Raw genomic sequence first — 23095 nt, forward strand, 5'->3', positions numbered from 1 at the left:
TTGAATACTATATACAGTAACTGTTTATTAAGAAGTTTTACAACCAAGAGCCTTGAATGATAAATGTTTTTTAAAAAGTATTCCTAGTTCTTTCCTCTTTTTAGCATGAATAAATCAGTCATAAAAATGCATAATAGCATTTTTTAATGCATAATCGCACTTTAAAATAACTGTTCTGTTTTTCTGATTTTTCTCCACAGTCTGTTGCCAAGAAATGTGCTTCAATATGTATGAGGTGGAACTGTCAAACAAACAAGGGGAAAAAATAGACAAGCTAACAGAATACATTAAAAATGAGCAATTGGTAAGAATCATCCATTTCAAGTATAATTATTATTTTTTCCTTAAATCGAGAAATCATCTAATTATTAGTTGGCCCTCTGCTAGATTGAATTATTTTATGTGCTGAAAGGGTGTTTATCATTTAATATGTATTGATATTTACTGGCTCACATTTTCAACCCCTTTGTGTCTTAGTTCACTTCTGTGCCTCACTAGTCAGTTTACACTCCTGGTTTTAAGAATAAGAGGATAGTTTTTCTCAGGTCTTTTTTTGTTGTTATTTTTGTTTTATGACTGAAGAGTAGATCCGTGGTATTTCTGCATTAGTCAAAGGACCACATGTGAATACTTCTTTAAAAGTGACTTGTGTCAATACTTACATTTAAAAAGAAAGAAAAGTTGCAGCTTCTACTGTTTTCATGATGTAGAAAGTAAGAGTCTACTGAGAAACACATAGCGAGCGGAAGACCTCCGTTACGTTGGCCACATTCCTCAGGGTGAGGATAGGAGTAGACACTTGACTTGACAGCGAGCGACTCCTCAAGCTCCCAGAGGAAACGTGTGAGGGAGGGACGGGGCCCAGCAGGTTCGAGCCCTCTCTGACATGATGGACTCTCCCCATGGTAGATAGCATGAAATCAGTAAATTAAACAGAACAGATGCGGAAGCTGTGAAGGTGAGCTGCCTCGGGGACGGTCAGGTGAGATGCTTTGAGTTGCGTATAAGCAAAACCCAAGCTGTCTTAAACAGAGTTTCAGTAGGCTCACTTCTCAGTTCTGGGTGATCAGGAAGCTCAAGTGCTACTTGCACGGGGCTCTGAGCTGCTTTCTCCTCTGCGTGACGGTTCTGTCCTGGGCTGCTGGGCAGGGCGGTGTGCCTCCTTTTTGCATCCAGAGAGAGAACGCCTCCTCCAGACCCTGGCGTGTTTCCTTAGAGCAGTTCCATCGTGTGCACGCATCCCGGCCAGCAACAGGAAAGGGAACGGCCCTCACTGTTAGCTCAGGCCACTCAGTCCACCTTTTCGAACTGGATGCGGGGCCAGCCCCCCCACCCCACCCCCCGGTTCTGCAGTCCGGAGGTGCTGGGGGTGACAACAGGCGATGAGCCGATAACCACTGAATACAGGATGATAGGCCGTGTGTTTCTGAAGTAGCATAGTTCATTTTACATTTGGAAGTTGAAAGGAAGAAAGCTCAAGGGTATTTTCAGGAATGCATTGGGGAAGAGCTGCCTTGTGAGTGCTTCTAGTGTCGAACTCAGTGCCCTGCTTTGCTTCAAAACCTGTGTGTTCATTATAATTACTTACAGAAATTACACGTCACAGGAGGCCCTGCCCCTCGGTGCTCCGGGCCGCCTTTCCTGCCCCATTATATTAGGAAGAACCCTTACATATCGGTGTCCCCCACCTAGACGCCGCGCCCCTTGACGGCAGGTATCGCGTCTTAAGCTCTTTTGCCGCCTTGGTGCCTGCTGTGTAATGGCTGCGCAGTAGGTGACCCTGTGCCTCAGGAACAGGACAGAGCACAGTCTCTGAAGAGGTGTTACGGACACGTGTGGCAGTGCTTTCCTGTGTGTAAATGGAAGAGGCTAGAGGTGGACGTTTCAAAGATTCCCCACAAAGGGTAAAACAGGAACTTTCTGTAGTCTTTTCAGCATGTGCTTTGAGAGACTAGCAAGATAGCACTGCGTGTTTCCGTTTTATTTGCACACTTTTTGGAATGCAGAACTTACAGGTTTAAGCAGAGAGAGGGATTTTACTTTCATCTCTATTAAAACCTAAAATGCAGAATAATGTAGCCGATTACTTACTTTCACTTTTTACACTGATTAAAACCCAAACAAGAATTATGCGCATTTGCTAATAGGTACCAAAGCTCTGGGCACGTGTAACTGCTGATGCCTTTATTCAGTCGTTCTTTCCTGAGTGCTTATTACGTGCCAGAAGCAAAAAGTACAAACTTGCCCCTGCCATCGAGGGACTCACTAGGCTGTGGAGGAGACAGAAACGTCCGCCAGCAGACGCACAGCGGCTGTGATGGGGGCGCGTGGGGACTCCCGGTGGTGGCTGCTTCTGTGCGGAAGCGTCAGTGTCGTAGCTTAGCTCCAGTAAATAATTAGACAAGATGTCTTTTTTCCACCCTTCAATTATTATTGAAGAACTTACTGATTTATCACATTTGTAGGCTTAGACCTGTCAGTTTTTGAAATAGGTTGTTTTTTCACTTCATAAAGTGGTATGTTTTATTCAGTTTTTTTAGCTGAAAAATTACTGTATGAACATTGATTTTGTCTTCATTATGGATATGTAGGCTTTTGAAATGGTGAATAATGGGAAAGAAGAACTGTTTATCTTTGTGGTTCAGAATGGCAGCTACCACTGAGGGCTGGTAGAGGGAAAGAGAGGAGACGGCTGTTGTCTGCATTTCTCGTTTCCAGGGGACCTAATTAGGTCATTTCCCATCACTGTCTGTCTCCAGGAAGCTGCAGAAGGCGTTCCTTCAGTGGGGTCTTCCAGCTCTTCCAGTTCCAGGGGTCTGATACGTTTTGTGTGAACATGGGCTTAAGTGTCAGTCACAGGTCTGGCTGACCTTGAGTTTATAGTGGCTGCTTCGACAGCAGTGAGAGATGTCGGACGAGGCAGTGAGAAGGTGAAAGAAGTCGTTTCTGATTGATTCGTTAAGTTGTCAGACACGACCCTGACACCAGGCCTTGGTGTTCCCGTTAGTTATGAGGTGTAGCCCTGCCAAGGCCACGACTGAGCACTGAGGAACTGGCAGTTTCTGGTACTGGGGACAGAGTTGTCCTGATTCCTGTAAACACTGACATTTCAAGAACTTTTGTCTATAACTTTTCATGAGATTAAAAACCACTGAAGAATGTGGCAGAGGGGGAAGGAGAGAGGAATTGAATCTTCTTTCTTTTTTATGTTCAAGGCCATCATCAGATGCTTAGAAGAGCGGGAGTTCTTCATTTTACTTACATCGTCGGCCTTAATATCAGAAACAAGTAAGGACGACTTTGTGGAAAATGTGCTGTTCAGTATGTTTACTTCTATTGTGTGAACCAACAATCCAACTTCTGATTCTCTCTACAGATTCTGGGGAGGAGCAGGCGGGTCTACACGGGCTACATTTATTCCACTTATCCCCGTCAGCAGGTAAGGCCCGGGGCTTGCGGCTCCCTGCACCTGTGCGCCCCCTTTCCGTCCTCATCTGAAACTCTCAGCAGCACGTGATTCTGGTGACTGCTGTCTTCTCAAATGCCTGTCTTCCTTTACCCTCCCGGGTGGATCCTTCATCTCCCTTCTCTGTAGGCTTATCCTTTCCTGTCTGCTTCAGCACCTGCCTGCAGAAATGTCTTTCCGCTGAGATGTCTCAGGTGCTCCTCACATTCAGCATGTCCAAAGCTGGATTCATTTGTCATTGAGCAGCAGTAGCTAGGAGATGCTTGTGTCAGAGTCTCCCCGTCAGTAGGACCCGAGGCCCTCGTGGGCACCCTTCCCTCTGTCTGGACTGCTGGTCTTCCCCCATCGGGTGATGCTGCCCCCCATGACCAGGAATTGGCTGTCAGGGGCAAAAATTACTGCTCATGCGGTGTGTACACAGAGATACAGAATATCTGTAGTATTAGAATTTCAGAGATCAGCTAGGAAGCGAAGTCTGAAGAGGCTCTTGTGGGGAGAGAGAACAGATAATATCTGAGGAGCAGCACGATCTAGCCTGTTGCTCGTGACTGTCAGGTGTCAGTGTAAGTGTCACCTCACTGAGCCCCATCACCACTCTTCCTTTGGTGAGGGCCCTCGGCTTGTCACTGGCGTGATTTAAATAATGATGTCTGTGATTATGTAATGCCTGCCTTGTGTTCTGCTGTATCCCTTCTGCCTCGCAGGGTCAGGCACCTAGAAAACGTTTGCTGAGCGAGTAAGTAAATGAAAGTAAACGAACAGCTTGTTTCTGTCATATGAGGAAAGTTTCCTCGTTGTTTTATAATCACACTGTGTTTAAACATAAAATTCTATATGGTATTTATAAAGCTACAATTAATACAAAATGTTTCAGAAATTGATGTTTTAAGATTGTATTCAGCTACTCAAAGCAGAGAACTGTACTTTTTCAGGCACCCCTTTGGAATAGGCAGAACATCACCAGTGGTGACAACGTAATGGCAGTAGCTGCTCGCATTCCTCAGGCGTCTGTGATGTCTGTATTCTGCTAGGTGCAGTTGACTTAACAACCCTTAAAACGGGTGTTTTTATTACGAGCAGTTCAGAGGGTCAAACAGCAGGCTCGAGCTGGCTCCCGCCTGTGCTCCCACCCTGCTGCCTCCCTCAGTGTGGCAGAGCTCTGCCTTTATTCTTGTTTTTCAGTGTCTACCACCACTCGCATAAGAAACATCAGTGGCCGTGTGTGGTGCCGAACAGCACAGGGTTTCTCTTTGGAGAAACACTGGAGTGCTGTGTTAGTGTTCTCGACCTCCTCTGGTTCATTGCGACGTTTTCTATTTCTGTCATTTAGAGGTTCAGTGCTGTGGTTGTTTGTTTTAGATTGAGTGATTCTATTAAAAAGAATCACTTAAAAAGTTCTTTTTCATAGATTTCATAATAATCTGTTGTAAGTCATTCTGGGTTCTGCCTTCCCAGGTTCTTGAAATAACGAAGTTGTTTAGAAGAATGCTAATTCATTGGAAACTGTTAGTATAGTACATGAGAACTTCTTTATATTTTATTTTTCCTTGTTACTGTTTAAATGAACCGCAAAAACAAGGAATTTTTATTTTAATGTCTGGTCACATTTTCCTGTTTATTCTTGCCCTTTCCATTCTTTCCCTTATCCTGACACCTGCTCGAGTACAGATGCACTCAGCTGGGTGTTTCTTGATTTTGCAGTTTCTTTTTCTTTAACAAGAATGGTGTTCAGTTGTACTTGGGTTTAGAAGGCACCAAAGGTCTATTGCCTGTGGGTTTTTATTACTGAGAACTCTTACATTTTCTAGGTTTTTATTAGTCCACTTCTGCCCTTTTCTCTTTTTCCCCTTACTGTTTTCCTTTAGGTTATTGATTTGCTGAAAAATTAGCATTTCAGTTACAGAGTGAGCCGGGGGAGGAAGGGAAACACAGACTAGTCAGTCTTGTTACTTAAGATAAAAAAATTTTTTTCAATTTCATTTGTTAGGGAAGATAATGAACTATACACCAGTAGTTACCAGGAGACTTGGGGGTTACTTAAGGATTTCACTTTTGCTAGTTCAGTTGGTTTGCACTGTGACTTTTTTTTCTTCCAGTGTTACTGAGATATAGTTAACATACAGCACTGTGTAAGTTTAAGGTGTACAGCATAATGATTTGACTTACATACGTCAGGAAACAATTGCTACAGTAAGTTTAGTGAGCATCCATCTTCTCATAAAGATTCAAAATTAAAGAAATAGAAAAAAAATCTTCTTTGTGATGAGAACTCTTAGGATTGACTTTCTTAACAACCTTCCTAGGTGATGTCAGCAGTGTTGATTATGTTTTATCATGTTGTGCATTACATCCCTACTTACTTATAACTGGAAGTCTGCCTTTTGAGGATTTGAAGTAAGTTATTTAAGGTACAGATAAGACACATTTTAAAAGCAGCAAATGAGAACAGAACGGCAAAGCTGCCAGTTCTGAAGGCTGGTGCTGCTGCTCCAGTGGTGCGTTGAGCTCTTCCTAAGCCCCGGTCAGGTGAGACGGAGCTGAAGGCAGGTCTGCCTTCTGCAGTCTTGCCTGCTGATTCCATTTGAATGATTCTTTTTTGGTTTTGTGTGTGTGTTTTCTATGTATGGAGATGATAATACATTCATTAAATGCAGCCGTAAGTCTTCTGTTCATTGCCATTTAGATTACTATTTGAAACGCTGTCTTATATTTAACCATCTCATAATTTTGTAATCTAAAGCAGTTTTTTCTGCATGTTACTATTTTTTTTTAAAAAAAAAGGACTTCAGGTTTTTAATACCTGTATATATATATTTTAGGGCTGAAAGACTTGAAAGTTGAAGATGACATCTCACTGAAGGTGACACCTGTTTTACCTGCCCTTAACTGTGCCCTGCTAGAAGCAAAGAAATCAGTTACTGAAAAAGGAATCTCTCTAAACACATTAGTCAAGCATAATTTCCGAGGATTATGCAAGGTGAAAAGAAGTCCTGCGTTGACTGCTGCGTCTCAGGACGGAGTTAAAGAGACTGCATTCTTTGGCAAAGCGTCCAATGGTTTTGACTTGGTTCCTCCCGCTGAAAAGTGCCCGTTACAGTCTTTCACTCAGTTGAAGTCTTATTTTTCCGATCCTAATGCATACATTTTGGAAGTATCCACTGCGTTAGATTTATTGGTAGAGCGTCCTCAGTCTCCTTGTATCTCAGATGGAATTTGTGATGCTGCATTTTCTCTAGTTATGACTCCAGATCCTGAATTTCATGACTCAGAGGCAGAAGTAAGAAAAGAAACAGAGACAGAAAAGAATTCTGAGGAGATCATTAAAGCAAGGCAGGGAGCTCTGGTCCCGTTAAGTTCGGCGGTGAGTCTGAGAGTTCAGCCCAAGAGAAAGGGGAGCGCGGTGCGCGCGGTGCCGAGTAAAAGGGTGAGCCTGTGCCGCCCTCTCCCCAAAAGGACCCCCGCTGGAGCCAACAAGGGGCCCGACTCTCCCACGACCCTCAAGTTAGTCAAAGGACAGTTTCCTCAGAAGAGGAAAAGAGGTAAGCATGGTCTGTGTCGATTCTCAAACGAGCAGTTACGACAACCACTGTGCCCTGCGCCGGTCTGTCCCCGACTCGGCCGGGTCGCGCAGGGCTGCTGTCCAGGGGATGGGTCTGTAGGCTGAAGTCTGGGAGGTGCTGACCTGGATAACAGGTGAAAATCAAGGAATAGGACAGAAACTTGGGTTTCACTTGTAAAACTGCTCAAACCATCAGTATTCACGTGCCATTCTAAGAAAAAAGGTCATCCAGTTTCTGAGCTGTCCTCGGACAAATCTGAGCGGAAGAAGAGGCTCTTCTAAGTCTGGCACACTAACAGCAAAGAGCAGAAAGTGGTAGCTGACAACCCGAACATGTGTAAAGGGGGAAAGGCCTGGACCCTCCAAATCTAGAGCAGTCTGGGGCAGAATTTCTAATCCTTTGTATGTCAGAGTTTTATTAATGGTCACTGGATCCTACTACAGACCCACTGGAAAAGTGCCCGGCGGCCTGGAGGCTCATATGTTGAAAGAGTTCCACAAGCGGTTTTGTTGCCCCTAAAAACTGAGTGAGAGTCAGCGTCTAGAGCCATTTAATGTACAGTCAGACGCACCCTAGCGGACATAGACAAGAACACCATCTGGCTTAGCATCATCTCAGATTGTGTGTAGTGTATTTTATTTAAAACTGGGAACAAATGCGCTATGACTCCTCAGAGAAGGGGTCAGCAGACTGTGGTCAGAGGGTCCCTCAGGCATTTACCTGTTGCCTCTGTACGTCGCTGGCAGAGTTGAGTGGTTGTGACTGAGATTGCGTGGCCTTCAGAACTGAAAATACATTCTGTCTGGCCCTTCACAGAGAATATTTGCCAACTCTATCAATAGTATTTGAATTTAGAAATTTTGGTGCCTAAAGAAGAAACGTTGGAGTTATGTGGATCTCCAGGATTCTAGATATTTAAGGTTTTACACTGTGGTTTAACAAATAGTTATTTCTGGCTAGTTGTAGTTTGAGAAAGGGTGTGTGCGTGTGTGCACAAGCCTTGTGTGTCTGTTTTGGAGGGTGATGGAAAGAATGGCGGTATAACACAGTGACTCACTATAAATTCCAGGCCAGCCCTTACTGGGTTTCTTCTCCAGATGAACCATTTTACTGAGAGGTAGTAAATAAATTGTCTATAATTGAACATACATGTTTGTCACTGTTTCTCACATGTTTTTAGTTTCATCCACTCTAAGAAACACGATTTCTGTTGTAGTCCAGCACAGACTCATACACACTGAAACAGAAATTTCAAAAACTACCCTAACTGTGTGGAACACAATCTGGTATCTTCTGTTCCCTTTAAGATGGAATTCTGGTTGGAACCCGTTAAGTTTGTTGTGCAGACCCCCGTGGGTTATTGCACGCGGTTTGAGAAACACGGCTTCACGGCTTTGAGTAATGCAGATAAGCGGAGAGGCCCCTGCAGGGTCACCCGCGGCTTCTCGTCTCCCCTTTTCCTCCCAAGACCCAGGCTGTGGGAGATGCTCCCTTCCTGCCTGTGCAGATGTTACACTTCCCCTGATTTGGATCATCTCAGCTTTTTCGGGGGGGGGGTGCGGAGGGGAGCGGTGATTGGGTATTTATTTACTTATTATTTACTTATTTACTTATTTACTTACTTACTTACTTACTTATTTATTTATTTATTTATTTGGAGGTCTTGGGCATGGCTTAACTGTTCTCCTTCTTGATTAATGTTTTGCCTTTTTTTATAAAAATTTCAGAAATTGTAACTGTGTAGAATCAGCAGTCTTAGTCTCAAAAAAATATATATATACATATATATATATATATATAATACTTTATTGCCTTTTAATAATTCAGTAGAGAGGAAAATAGTTAGACCCAAAGAAATGTTCAACATTAAGAGATTCTAAAAGCTTTTTTTAAAAACCACTGATTTCTCTCACCCCCAAGAGTGATATGAAATTGGTCTCTTTTCTGCATTTCACTGTTAGCCATCACAATTTCTTAAACTGTTTAGTATCGTGTTTTCTGTATTAACATAATTGAGAAATATTTGCAAACATTCATGTGTGTGATTATGTTATACATCTTTGGGCCTAAATTTTTTGGTAGGAACAACTGAAATTATGAAAAGTCAATGGGGAAGAAGTTTTCAAAGGAAGCATTTATTAAAATTTTTTTTTAGCTCTTAAAATACTGAAACTTCCCATGTGTGATATAAGCGGGTAGTATTTCTCTCCTTGTGTGCCTCCACCTTTTGCTATTTCCTTCCTTCACCGTGAGAAGCAAAGCTGAACACTCCATAAGAGAAGTGAGCAGTTAGAGTAGATTTATAGGAAATTAAGTCAGATGAGGACTTTCTTCCGTGTACCTTCCTCTGTCTTCTTTTAAAAGGTGATTTTTCGAGTGGTATTAAGACTTCGATATTTAGGTGTAGTAAAGTAAAATATGTAAGATTGCTCTTTGCAAACGACCGCCTCTTGTCTACAGTGTGATTATAGTTTTAACCACATGGCCTTATGGGAGCTGTGTCGCTTTTGAGTGAATTGAACTGTCACCCAGTGCTGTGAACTAGCACATCCATCCTTGCCTGCACATCGCTCAGCAAAGATTAAGTCATACCTTGTTTTTGTAGTTATTACTCTGGTATTTTTCTTCTAAACCCGATAGGGATATAGACCAACACTTAGCAAGTTCATATTTCTGTATTTATATGAGAACTTTTACCTCTTGCTTTGTTTTTAAAAAAAACCTTTTAATGAAATACCCAAACTTTTGTATTTTATTCTGTTACTCAAGTTACCCACCCTTAAACAAAAGAAAGAAAAAGAGAAGCTATGCTGATAAATATCTGAGCGCCCACCCTTTAAAATACGGTGTCTTTTCTGCCTAAGGTGCTGAAGTGCTGACCGCACAGTTTGTACAGACAACCAAACTGGATAGGAAGAACCAAGACGCTCCCGTTTCTAAAGATGTTCCAGTGGCAACGGATGCTAAACGGGCAAGGAAACAAGAGAAACCTCCAGTCAAAACTGTTCCATGGGCTAAACCACCTGTGAAGAAATCTCCACAAAAACAGAGGGTAAATATAGTGAGAGGCACTCAGAATCCGAGAATCAGAAAGCAGCCGCAACCTGGTAAGAAATACTCTTCCTGTAAATTTAAACACCACAGTAGAGCAGTTGAGATGCAAGATAGTGTAACAGTACGAGAGCAGTTGACCCCTGTCACAGCCTTGCCGTCTTTAGTTCAGACACCCATGCCACGAGGAGCCCAGCTTCCGTGGGGGGTGAGGGAGGAAAGTGCCCTCGCCAGGTAGTCCTTCTCTCCAGTTTGCAGAAGGCCTGAACAAGAGAGCTGCTTACCAGCGTTAAAGTACAAACGGCCTTTTTTATGACTAAATGCACAGGCAGGTAGGACCTGGCAGTGTTTCCTGGACCATAATCAGTTGTGAAAAGGAGACGGTTGTAAGCTTGTTTGTCCAGAGAGGACCGTAAGGCAGTTGTTCAAAGCAGTCAGTAATCCCGAATCCTGTGTCTGGTTTTAAAAGGCATTAAATTAATTTTAAAAGCAGTTTTACCGAACTAATTTTGCAGAAGTTAATGATAAAGTCTTGTTATCTGAGCAGACGACTGACTGTTCTAGTTCTGTGTACCGCTTTCCTGGAACGCTCCCTGTCACCACGGACTTCACTCCTCTCCCAGCGCCACGCCCCTTCTTATCTCCCCTCTGAGTTTAGCGCGGTTCTGCCAAGCTGTAAAACCTATAAAACTTACAGTATCTTCGCTATTGAGTCCTGTTAGGTTGTAGTGTGGGGTTTTTATATTTGGTTTTTTTTTTAACTTCTATTTCCTCATACTTTTGTATTTAGAATTCTAATTCTCTGATTATACTTTCTCTCTTACCTGTCTTTTGATTGTTTTTTAAAAAGCTCAAATGTAGTGGAAGTCAGGGAAAGAAACTTGCTTCACTGGGGCGATGCTGTTGTGGATGAGCTTGGTTTTTAGTTTTCGGTTTCTTTAGTGCTGTTTCGTGACTGCAGGTTTTCTGAAAGCTCACCAGCCGTGTCGATCTGCAGCCTGCGGTGCTGCGGTTCTGGCACCCGGACCAGGTGTGGGCGCCCATGCGTCCCCCTTTCTCTCCTGCCATTTCCCAGCACATCCCTTCCCTGCCAGGCACTCGGTGCCACCGAGCACACGTTACGCCTGCTTTCATTCCTGTGCAGGACCCTCTCCCAGTCCAGGGTCTGCTCGGCAAAGTCCGCGCGGAGGCCTTCCTCATCCTCTGATCTGCACACATCTCTCTTTCCTTCTGTTTCCTTTTGGGTTTTTTAGAACATTATGGAATTAAATTCATACATCTTTCCAGTCATTTAGTTTATCTTGGTCCTGTCTTTCCAATTAATTTGTCAACTTCATGAGCGTTGATTGTCCATAATGCCTTGTCATTTGAGCTCTTTGAATTGGCTTTCCGGTATTTGTAGACTAATCGATTAGTGGGAGGAGATATGCAATTGGGCATTGGCAAAAAAGTGAGCCCAGAAAAATGAAACGTTTTCAGAATGTGTGTTTCAGATTGTGTTGCAAATGTCTGTATATATTGTGCAGCCAAGTTCCAAATTATAGTTTTAGAATTACCACCTTCAAAATAGTCTCTTAATGTTTCTTCTATTTCTTAATCCCCATACTAATCTGTTTTATTTCTTATACTTGAAATGTCCTAGTTCAAGGAGGCACATTTTGTTCACTGAAACTAATAGTGTTCTATCCTTTTTAAAGATTTTAATATTGTTTTTATTTACTGAACTTTTAATATTTTTGTATAATTCATTTGGCATTGTCTTATCTGTATTTCTTAAAAGAGATCATTGGTATTGTATTTTTAATTGGTTGAAAATCTCTAACAAGTCGATTTGCCTGAGATGACACACATTTATTAAAATGAACCCTTTTTCTTGATTCAGTGCCACGTTCTCTATGTTAGACCTTGCTCACAGTGATACTCAGTGTGAGAGCCGTGGTGGTAAGAAGGACAGAATGAACTTCATGTCGGCAGACACGTTAGATCCTAAAGTTAAATTTGTGTTTATAGTCAACCTGACGGGGGTCATGAGACTTCATTCTTTGGGTCAGTTTCTCCCACCTTCCCCTTTGGACTTGGCTGTTTTTAAATAAAAACCGGGCAGTGGTTGATTAATTGTACCCTGCTCACCATACACATACTCTTCTCACTCTGCCAGATGATCTCATAGGCCAGAGTGCCTTCTCCTCTATAAATGTATTGTTATTGGCCTTTGCAGACAGGGCAGTAGTTCATTTCAGACCTGCTGCTGTGAATTACAAAGAGGAGCACAGTTGCTTTTCTGTCCATCCGTCCACCTGCTGCAGGGACTTATGCCTCGTATTGCTGTGAACTTTGTCCTTCATGAGGACCGCAGTGAGGAAGGCTGAGTCAGTGTCCTGAGAACGCCAGTTCTCCAAATTAGAGGCAGATGGGTGTGTCTGATTATCAGTAAGTGAGGAGATTTGCTGTTTTGTAAATAGAGAGGAAATGTTTTCAGTGCAGAAACTAGTTTTAAAACTTGAAATTAATTGGCAGTTTTGAATATTCATGACTTTTTTTATTCATATCAATTACACATTATAACTAAACATGGTTTAGCTGATGTTTAAAATGGTTAAACATGATGATTAAAAATCATCTCTATTTTGAATTTAGGTGATTTCTCTAATAACATGTTAAGGAAAATGATTCTAAGATAAGTATGTTAACCTACTACAGTATACGTTTCAAACTTAGACATTCTTTTTACTAGATTGTAAGCTCTCTGAGGGCAGGACGCTCATTTTCCTTACTTGTTTTTGTTTTTTTCTCTGTATTTCTTTAGCTGAGTTGTATGCCTTGTGTGTAGTTCAGTACATGCATTTTTGAAGTGTGATTTCTTTTTAAATTAACATGCACAATCCTTAAGACTTGTTCCTCTGGTAAATACGTTATAATGCATCTGAGAGTTGGAAGAGACCTCAGTCTGATAGCAAAATTTTAGTATACAATTTATGCAACATAATCGATTTTTTAAATATATTGACTTAATGTTGATTTTCACCAAGCCATAGTAATAGGACAAAGAATTAATTCTATGGAAATCAAATGTTATGTTTCTTTTTTTTTTTTCTTTTATACTGAAGCCAAAGGAGAAACTGCCTCACAGCTTCAATCAGAAATTTCAGATGGTCAGGAGCATGTTCTTACCATAAATACAGCTCAACCAGAAAATATCACAGTGGCTCAGAAAGCCCCACCTGAAACCTCCCTTGTCAGCTGTGACTCTCAGGCCCTGAACATGTTGGCTGATCTGGCACTGCGTGCTGCTACCTCTTCCACAGTGTCACCTGAGCCCAGACTCTTTCACTGCTCCCCTGAATTGCCACAGAATGATGCTTTGCTTTCTAAAGAACATTCTTTGCACGGTACATCGGACCATGAATATCACAGAGGAGTTAGAAGTCCAAAAGGTGGACCATTACTTAAGTCCTCTCCTGATAAGGAGAGCAGCCCGACGCCGGACCCCGCAGTCAACCAGGAGGAAGGGAGCCTGGTGCCTGGCAGTCAGGCCCCCGCAGAAGCCCGGTCGGCACTTCCCGAGGAAACGCTGGAGAGTTCCGACTCAAGCCAGAGCTCTTTTGTTGCTGTGGAGCATTCCTACGCCCTGCTCCTTGCAGAACATTCAAAGAGGCACCTGCAGCAGAGAGGGGCACCAGGCCCTGCCTTTGCCAAGAATGGCACAAAAGGCCCCGAAGCGGGAACCCCCGTGGGGAAGGTGATGCCATTTCGGCATCAGCAGAGCACCTCCCCGCTGCAGAAGCTGTCCGAGGACCCGGCGCTCAGGCACAGGGGCAGACTGCTGCCCTCCAGCCTGAAAGACTTCTCCTGCTCTCACACCGTGTTCAGCTGCGACGGCTCCTTTAAGGTCACTTTCAAGTGTGAAACAGATTATGTGTTCAGCTTAGACAGCAAATACACCAACAACCCACTGGAGAAGACTGTAGTAAGAGCGTTGCATGGGTGAGTGGGCATGACGGTAAAGGCAGTGAGAAGGGCTACTTGTGACAGACTTCAGGGAGGGAGACAGCAGTGTGTGTGTGTGTGTGTGAGTGAAGTCCAGCAGCTTGTAATAATACAAGGCAGTCGTGTTTACTGACGGTTGAGAATATGAGGCTGAGGGTAGAGAGTGTGGCTCAGTGGTAGAGTGCCTGCTTAGCATGCACGAGGTCCTGGGTTCAGTCCCCAGGACCTCGGTTTAAAAAAATGAACCTAAAATTACCTTCCCCCATTAAAATAAAGAAACAAACAAACAAAGGAATACGAGGCTGGTTTTGCCACTGTCTGTTAGTGATCACATGGAGAACTTTTGGGAGATGACTTTAGCCTTATGAACAACTTTCCGTTTTGAGATGTCCGTGAGTCTTTGAAGTGTCATATTTAAATGGCAGAAGCAAGGAGATGAGGGTTTGGAAAGCTGCTGGAACCCTGATTCACTTAACATGTGTGCTGTGTCCAGAGAGTTTGCGTGGAACACAAGAGACGTCCTGGGCGGAGTGGGGAGCCAGTGTTCTGATCACGGTCATACGGCTTAGGGGTGTTATGATTAAAAAGAAATCACTTTTAAAGTTCTGGTTTTCAGTTCCTTTCTCTGTCAAAGAATGAATTATACTCATTGTAATTATTTGTTAAATCTACTTCATTTTTATCTTACTCATTGTTTCACGTTAATGTAATTTGTAAAATATAAAATGAATACAAAACCTAACATTGAATGAAGGCATTTGCCTCTGATGAGACAATCAACTAAAATAATCATTTTTAGTGATTTTTGTTCTTTCTTTAAAATCTCAGGCCCTGGAATACTGACTTGCCTGATAACGTGGAAGAAGTGAAGCTTTTACTTCACATGTGGGTAGCTCTGTTTTACAGCAATCAAAACAAGGTCATACGATCGTCCCGAAAAGTAGTAGAGCACAGCAACCCAGCAAAATACGTGTCTATAAACAGCACGTTAGACTCGTTTGAATTCAGTGAAGTCGAGGAGCCCTCCTGCGTGGACAGGTGCCCTGCGGACCCTCTGTCGGAGGCGAGGGGGGCTCCCGGGGGTTGTGCTGCCGAGGCATCCTTCCCCGACACGCACTCCCTGCTTCCTTTCGTGAGACCGCCACCCACGAGGGGCTTGGAGCTCTGGCTGCAGAGCGAACAGAAAGAAGTTTTTGTGACAGAGGGTCATCTGGAGACCCCAGAAAGCCAGAATTACATCTATTCTAGTAACGGTGAGGTAAGTAACCCTGAATGCTGTAAATGCTGGTAGTAGTTTTGAAGAAAATTTTTTTAATATGTAAAATCACATTCTAAACAAGGCCTCGGTTTCCCGGCGGGAGGCGGGTCTCTGGCCGAGTGAAGGCTTCTGACTCCAGCGCTCAGCTGCGCTTACTGCCTTTTAAAAGAGGTGGATACTGCCTGTTACGTCCTGCCTCGAGTGGTGTTTACGGATCACGTGTGCTAATACAAACATCAAAAATCTTCAGCAAACCTTAAAGTAAACTAAAATTGAATATATTAAAATTATTTTTAAAAGAAAATACTGGGACAGTAAATAAAGTACCATACTTTTCACAGGTCTGCAGGTAACTGTTTGTGCATGTGGAAAATACACTTTGTTTCATTCCACTGTTCTCAGCTGATCTTCAGCCAGGCCAGATAATCAAAGCTAAATCAAAATATTAAGTAAATGGGTTGACAGAATACCTGCCTTTTTAAGCTTTCAGCCCAGGTTTATTCCAGGATAATTTTGCGTGGGTTCAGGTGCCTGCAGGACCTGTGTCAACACTGAGTCTCTACCTGGGCCAACGTGGAGGTGCGAGGGTGAGCCTCGGAGGGTCTGTGAGTGTCCCCAGCTGCTCCTCTTCATCGAGCGAAGAGCTGCGTGCTCGGGGCCAGAGGGCGGTCTGAGCGCTTTGCTCACAGTCATCAGTGAATCCCACACAGCTGGAGGGGGTAAGGACCGTGTCTCCCCACCTTGTAGATGAGGAGACTGAGGGCGGAGCAGCACAGAAGGGCCTGAAGTCACACAGGGAGTGAGCCGTCAGGCCAAGATTCGAACCTGGACAACCTGGAGGTCTCCCAGTGCCGCATTCTGTGTGTGTGTGTGGTATGTGTACCTACATGTGTTGTGTTCACATGTGTACACATCTGTATATGTTATGTGGGGAGTGGGGTTCTCCGAGGATGGGGTCCATAAATTTCATCTTATTCTCAAAGAGACACATAAAATCCAGTAAAGAGTCACTGGTTTAGAGTAAGAAAACTTCTGTAGTTTGGTTAGGCAGACTCCAGTTATTCCCTATGTACTTACTGGTTTCTTATGAAGTAAGAAATGTATGTATGTATGTTATGTATATTAACCATCACCAGTGCTAATTTTACTTTAGGATGTTAGGAATGATTTTTTGCAAACATAGAAGAGTATTAAGAAGTAGAAGGCAGAATATTAAAATTCATGCACCCAACACTTCCCGTAGCGTCTATTTACAAATGTTCCCCCGTAATCTTCTTGGACGCCATGCCTGTGTTGTACAGGTGCATGTACAGGTCTGCTCCACTCCTTTACTCTCTGGGAACATAGGTGAGAAGAGGACTCCAGCACAGTAAGTGTTAGAAACCAGGGGCGTGTTGCCTTCAGTCAGCTGTTTCATTTAGCAGTTCTTTTTCAAATGCCCAGACTTCGCTTATGATTAAAAAAACATATCACTATAAACATGTCAAAGTTATTACCACCTGGATTTCACTGTGGCCCGGCTTCATCGGCCACAGTGAGATGGGGAGGGTCACAGGGGCTTCTTTTAATGTTTACCCTAAATCCTTCAGTCCCTTTGGTTTAGTTTATTCCTGCAAACCACACTGTGTTCTCTATTGCTCTGTCAAATTGGAAAGCATTATAATGAGAGAGAGACTCTCTCCAGTTAGAAGCAAAAAAGGTAGCTCAGGGCTTAAGGGACCTTTATTTACCAGAATGGAGATTGACACCTTGGGAAAGCTGCTAATCAGTGTGTTCTGAGTACGAGAGAGAGATTGCTGTTTCCTCATGGGAGAGTGCCAGGTGACGGTGTGTTTATTGTCTAACTGAAAGCTGGTGTTAAAAGTAAGTTATTCTTTGCTTTAAAAATTAATTTAATCTTACTGACAAACAAAATTAATTGAGCGGTTCTTCCTCTAGTGCTGCATTCCTGAGTTAAGTGGTGCTATTTAACAAACAGGGCTGCATTTGGAAGTCCTTAAATTGTCCATGGTCTGGTCACTTGTCTTCCCAAAATTCCATTTAAAAAAAGAGGAGGTTCTGTGCAATCAGGGAAGTTTTTGAGCTCTCACCTGTGTGTGTATTGAAAGAAAACAAATTCCTGTTTGTGGGGTGTTTGACACGGACCTAAAAGAGAGGGCTTTGCCTCATCTCTACCCTGTGAAGATTCAGAAGAACACAGCAAACTAAAATTGACCTTTGTCTCTTCTGTTCTTCACATATGTGAGTGTTTTTAAAAAAACTATTTGACGCTTGATTCTTAATTATTTTGTTTTTATTATTTCAGATAAGTGCAGGAAAAGCCAAGCAAGAGACATCAGAGAAAGTAGAGACTTCTGATCTCGTGCTTTCTGGCATCGGAGGCTCCCAGACTAATGGACCCTCGATTCCTGGTGAAGAGAAAGCCTTTGAGCCACTTGATAGCACACGAGTAACTTCGTACAACGACGCTGTCACACAGACCATGTTCGCCAAGACGTGTGATGGGGCCAGCAGTCCACCAGTGATCTGTCAGCAGTCTGTGTACGGCACCCTTCAGGGCGAGGTTGATGTTTTTCACGCAGCAGTGCAGGCAGAAGCAAGTGCTCTGCAGGGCCTTGCCCAGCATGCCAGCTTCGTAAACAAAGAGCGCCAGCCTTCGGCGGGAAGGGGGGATGACACGGGGTGTGTGATGATCAATCTGGAGCCAGTTACTCTCACTTTTGAAAAAAGTGCCTATGTGCCGGTGCAGACAGAGGTTGTAAGCAGGCCTGAGAAAGCCACAGCCTTGAACGTGGAGCTGATGAAGCAAGTATCACCTGCTTCGAGTCTTCCACATCCTGCGTCCGCATTTGAAAAGGCACACACGCAGAGTGTTAGGGCCCTCCCCTCTCTAGCCGCGCCAGGACAGAAAGGCGCTAAGCACCTTTGTGCACCCTCAGTAAATGGAGAGACACTTGCTAAAGAAATGTGTTCATTACCGAAGGAGCAGACTGTTCCAGGCTCACCATCGCCCCCTGATAACTCAGTGGCATTATCATTAGTTAAAAGTTCTAATTGTTCGTTACCCAGAGAGGAAATGAAACTGTCTCAAGAATTTCTCCTGCAGACTCAGAGTCTCTTGAGCATCTCTTCAGAAGAGATCATAGAGCCGTCCCAGGTTGAAGACATAGCCTCCTCGTCAGCCCCCGCCCCCTCGGGGAGAAAGCATCCCCTCGGCCGCGTCCCGTCAGTGAGGAGTGCAGCGGACGGCTCTTCGGAACCCAAGGGAGACAGGAGTGGTCTAACCAGTGACAACAGGGGATCTGGATCATATAATTCAGCACTTACCCAGCAAACCAGTCTACCCACGAAGAGAGAGGAGGTCAGCCTCGAGTTGTCCGAGGAAGACTCCGACCTTGACCTGACTCTCGCAGTGTCACCGCCCATGAGCCACACAGAGGTGCCCACTGGTGGAACAGGAGGAGGGCGGGTGGCCCCGTTACCCGGCTTCAAGCTTCAGGAGCCGGAGGAAGAAGTAACTGGGCCAGGAGACGGGGGTTCTGCTGGTAATACGTCAGCGGGACCACTGGAAGAGGAGGAGAGAGGTGACAACCTACCCACAGTGACTCTGCTACTTTCTAAAGAAACGTGTGCCCTTGGGGTTGCAGAGGAGGTTCACGCGGCCTCAGACTTCCCCTTCGCTCCCTTCATCGAAGAAGTGTCACCAGCTTCTAGTCCTGACCCCCAGGCACCAGGTGAAGCCGCACAGCCAGCTCGGGCCGTGTCCCCGGGTGGTTTAAAACTCTCTGACACACAGTGTAGGAAAAGTGACAAGTTCTCCCAGATGAAGTCAGTGGACTTGGCCACAACAGGAAAAGAAAATTTCTTTGTTGGTCCGACCCATCCAGTGGGACAAGGTGACATAACTCAGGCGCAGCAGGTGCAGCTCTCTGCTGAGACGCCTCCCACGTTCAGAAATCGCCCCGGAAGAGAAGATAGGTATTTAACCCTTCCTGGTCAAGTAACTGAGAAAGCGGTCCCAGCTGAGTGTGGTGAGGGTTTCTCATTCTCAGAAAAGGTGCCATTCTGTGATGCGGAGTTAAGCCAGCCTGCTTCTGCTGCCAAATACGGAGATTCTCCAGAAACCCTGGCAACATCGGGAACTCCACTGCAGCCAGTGAGCACAGACAGCAGAGACGCCGACCTGTGCCATCTTGTCCTAGGGACCGGTGAGCCTCCAGCCAGCCCCAGAAAGATGACGGACAGTAAGTCTTTCCCTGACACATTTCTTTCCGCCCCAAGTGGTGTGAGTGTGTCACTAAGACAGCAGGCCGGCCTGAAGAGTGGTAAGGAGCAGCTCGTGCTCAGCGATCTGAAATCAGATGCAGGCTCTTACCTGCCAGCTAAGTCCTTGAGCTCCAGCCCAGCTGCTACAGCCAGCGTTGCCCTGGCCCGTGTGCGTGCGGAGGTGCCCAGGCCCACCCTGTCCTCGGACAGCGCCGCAGTAGCCTACTGTCCAGGCCCCTTAAACGTGGAGACAGGGTTTCAAACTGAGGAAATCTCCGTCATCAGAATGGCCAGTTTGCTCAAGAATAATGACACTGAAGGTCAGTTACATGGAAGAGCCAGCCACCTGGGCAGCGTGGGCGCTCAGCTGAGTACCGCCGCCCCTCCAGAAGGCAGGCAGAGGCCCGCCTGCGCGCTGCAGGACAGGGCCACGTGTGAGACGCAGGGCCTGCCAAGTGGTGGGCTTCTCCCCTTGTATTTACGCACCAATTCCTACCGGACAACGGCGGTAACCGGTGAGAATAGCAGTGAAGAGCCATCTGCGTCCTTTGTTCCCAAATCTCGTGCCCCTCTTGTGTGTGGGGTCTCTGAAGAGCAGACAGAAAATGAGACCGCGGGCGAGGGGCTTGGGGCCAAGGGGGAGTCTGAGGCCCTGGGCGGAGGCGTGGATATCGGGGTGAGTTGTGCCATCCATTATGAACCGCTCTCCGGAGACTCGGATCAGGACTTTCTTGGTGACTGTGGAAACCCCAAATCAGACACGGAAGACTCCTGTGCTTCGCGGCGTAGTCACTCCAAGAAAAAAGAAGGTGCTTCAAAAGGCGATTCTGACACTTTCCGGAGCCTGAACAGCAGCGGTGGTGATGGCTGGGGCTGCTCTGGCCAGGCCCCTGGGCTGCAGGCCTGCGTCCCTCCCAGGAGCTGGCCCCTTGGGCTAAAGAAAGAAGACGTGCGTGTGCCCTGTTACGTCCAGATCCGAGATCTCTGCGGGGTGCCCAGGTCCTACGCCAACTTCACTGTGACTAAGGAGCACAAGGAAGCCTCGAGAACATTGCCCAGCCTGAGGGGGCAGCCCAGCATCTGGGCGACGTGGGGCCCGCTGAGCCTCTGGACGGATGCTGGGCAGGCGGCAGACAGCCTCACCCAGAACACTCTGGATCTGGAGTATCTGCGCTTTGCATATAAGCTAAATCAGATTGTGAAGGGTGGAGGTTCTTGGCTTTCCGCCCCTGCCACCACCGTTTTTCCAAAGGAGCCCCCTCTCCCAGCTGCCGCCGGGGCCTTCCCTTTGACCACAGCCCCCGATCCCCTGGGGCACCCTGCCTCCCGGAGCAGGAGTCCCCTTGTGGTGACAGTCGTGCGCAAGGACACCAGACACCAGAGTCAGCAGGCGAGGGGCCACACACCTGGCCATGGGAGCCGTCCCTCCTGGAATGAGAGGTGCGGCTACAGTAGAAATCGTCTGAGGAACTCAGACAGAAGCCAGACTGTTTCTTTCCACCTCAACAAACTGAGATACAACAGCACTCTGAAAGAGTCCCGGAGTGACATTTCCCTCATCCTCAGCGAATACGCCGAGTTCAACAAGGTGATGGCCAACAGCCACCAGGCCGCCCTCCCAGACAAGGGGCCGGCCGGTGCTCCTGGGGAGGCCGCGCCCTGCGAGCCAGGCCCCTCCCCGGCGAGGCCGGCCTCCTACGAGGACATGGTCTCGGACCTGTGCACCAGTCTGCGCGTCAAACTGGAGAGGGTGGTGAAGGAGGCCTGCACGAGCACCTTCCTCTTCCACCTTGTCGAGACGGAGGACAGGGCATTCTTTGTGCGAACGAAGGTAAAGTGCCAGCGCTTTCTTAGCGTTCACTCTATTCTGACTGCATCTAACTTGGTTTGTTTATGTCATGCAGCTTTCTTGGGCTCAGCAAGTGGCCGTGATGTGAAGGGGTCTGTGAGCTCCACAGCTCAGTCCTTCACTGCACGCAAGATGTTAGGCCTCAGGGATCGGCCATTTGTCCTGTGTTTAAAGATGTGTGCTGTTTTCCAGAATTAGCGCAGTGACTGACTGTCACAGAACAGTGCCAGGGTAGACATACTCAAACGTAAACACAAACATAGTCCAAAGCTAAAATTCAGATTTCTAAAAAATCACTGCCTGTGTTCCTCCATTAGTGTGTATAGTTGAGAGGGACCTGTTTTGGTTTTGGATTTTTTTTTCTTTGTATGTAGGATAACTGATGTTCTGGTGAACGTGGTCCTTAAATCTAAGTGATGGAACTGTGGTGAAACCCTTAGTTAGTAGGAGCCAGAATGTCTCACTTTATCGTCTCAGAATTTCTCTTGTATTTTGGGAAAAGACAGCATTCTTTGTTAAAAACTTTATTTTCAGTTTACCTGAAGGTTGCCGAAACAGTGCCCATTGCCCAGATGCCCTGCTGTTAACATTTCTGAACCAGTTGACTGTGTGCTGCAGACACGGGTGCCCTCGGATTGAGGCCGACAGGGTGTCTGCCACCCGGGGAGCCACCACGCGAGTGTGTGGGGGCTGAGTGTGCAGACTCGCCCGCATGACCCTGACACCACCTGAACGTCGCACTGAGCACCTGCAGCCCCACGTGCAGCCTCTCAGGTCCTTGCTTGTCGTGTCTGTCAGTCTGCAGTGGCGCCGCTGTCACTCCCAGTGTTTTGCAAGACCGAGGCCAGGTGCTTGAGGGGCGTGCCGTTGTCCCTCGTTTCCTGGTGGTTCACACACTCTCCGCGAGGAGACCAGGTGGGATGTGTTCTGAGCGCTGCACGTCGGGAGGGACACATGGTGCCCTGGCCCATTCCCGGCGTGCTCACTCTTCACTTGCTTAAGCGCAGAGTTAACTCGTCAGCGTGTTGTCCTTGTTAGTAAGTGGGGCTCCTGGGGGGATGTAAATACCCTGCTCCTCAGGTTGTTCACTGGCCGCCATTCACTCTGCGGGTGTGACTCCCGTGAGAGACACTTGCCCGGATGAGGTAACGACTGTGACGGGTGCCAAGGGGGGACACTGACGCCCTTGTTCTTCGCACACGTGCTCGTTGCTTTCCCTCCTCTTCCTCTTGTTTATTTATCCACTTACTTCTCTCGGCCTGGACCGGGGTTCCCTCTTACCCGACTCAGTTACCACCTGGCCCTTCATTGTTCCTCCTCCTGCTCCGATTGTCCCAGACCCTGCCCTGGGAGTCCCTGTAAGCTGGCTGCTTGTGTCCTGGTGGGAAGTGCCTGTAATTCTTCGGACACGTCTCCCTTTGAGGTGCCGTGTGGTGTTGCAGGCTCAGCCCACGTGTCCCCTGCCCCAGCCTTGAAGTCCGCCGTTTCTCCAAGGAGCTGGGATTCTTGTTAGTGGAGAACAGCACTTGGCATCAGGGTCAGGGCACTGGGTGAGCTCCGTGCCGCTGGTGTCACTGTGTCCGCGTCCTCCCAGCGGGCAGGACCAGGAAGTAGCCATATGTGTCCGTTCGCACACACACAACATCTGTTTCCGTTTC

The 23095-nt window shown here is 46.1% G+C and overlaps 1 protein-coding gene across 3 annotated transcripts in view; it reads left to right on the top strand.

Moving 5' to 3' along the window:
- Positions 1-23095, top strand: part of TASOR2 (transcription activation suppressor family member 2) — a 73465-nt gene that overhangs the window by 29813 nt on the left and 20557 nt on the right. For all 3 annotated transcript variants that reach the window (XM_032473817.1, XM_032473819.1, XM_032473818.1), the window contains 8 exons: positions 201-304; positions 3216-3288; positions 3377-3439; positions 6286-7005; positions 9891-10133; positions 13185-14061; positions 14893-15322; positions 17628-21419. In XM_032473817.1, the coding sequence (XP_032329708.1) occupies positions 201-304; positions 3216-3288; positions 3377-3439; positions 6286-7005; positions 9891-10133; positions 13185-14061; positions 14893-15322; positions 17628-21419 (6302 nt within the window). The remainder of the gene's footprint in view (positions 1-200; positions 305-3215; positions 3289-3376; positions 3440-6285; positions 7006-9890; positions 10134-13184; positions 14062-14892; positions 15323-17627; positions 21420-23095) is intronic.

The sequence above is a fragment of the Camelus ferus genome, chromosome 35 (assembly GCF_009834535.1).
Source record: "Camelus ferus isolate YT-003-E chromosome 35, BCGSAC_Cfer_1.0, whole genome shotgun sequence".
NCBI lineage: Eukaryota > Metazoa > Chordata > Mammalia > Artiodactyla > Camelidae > Camelus > Camelus ferus.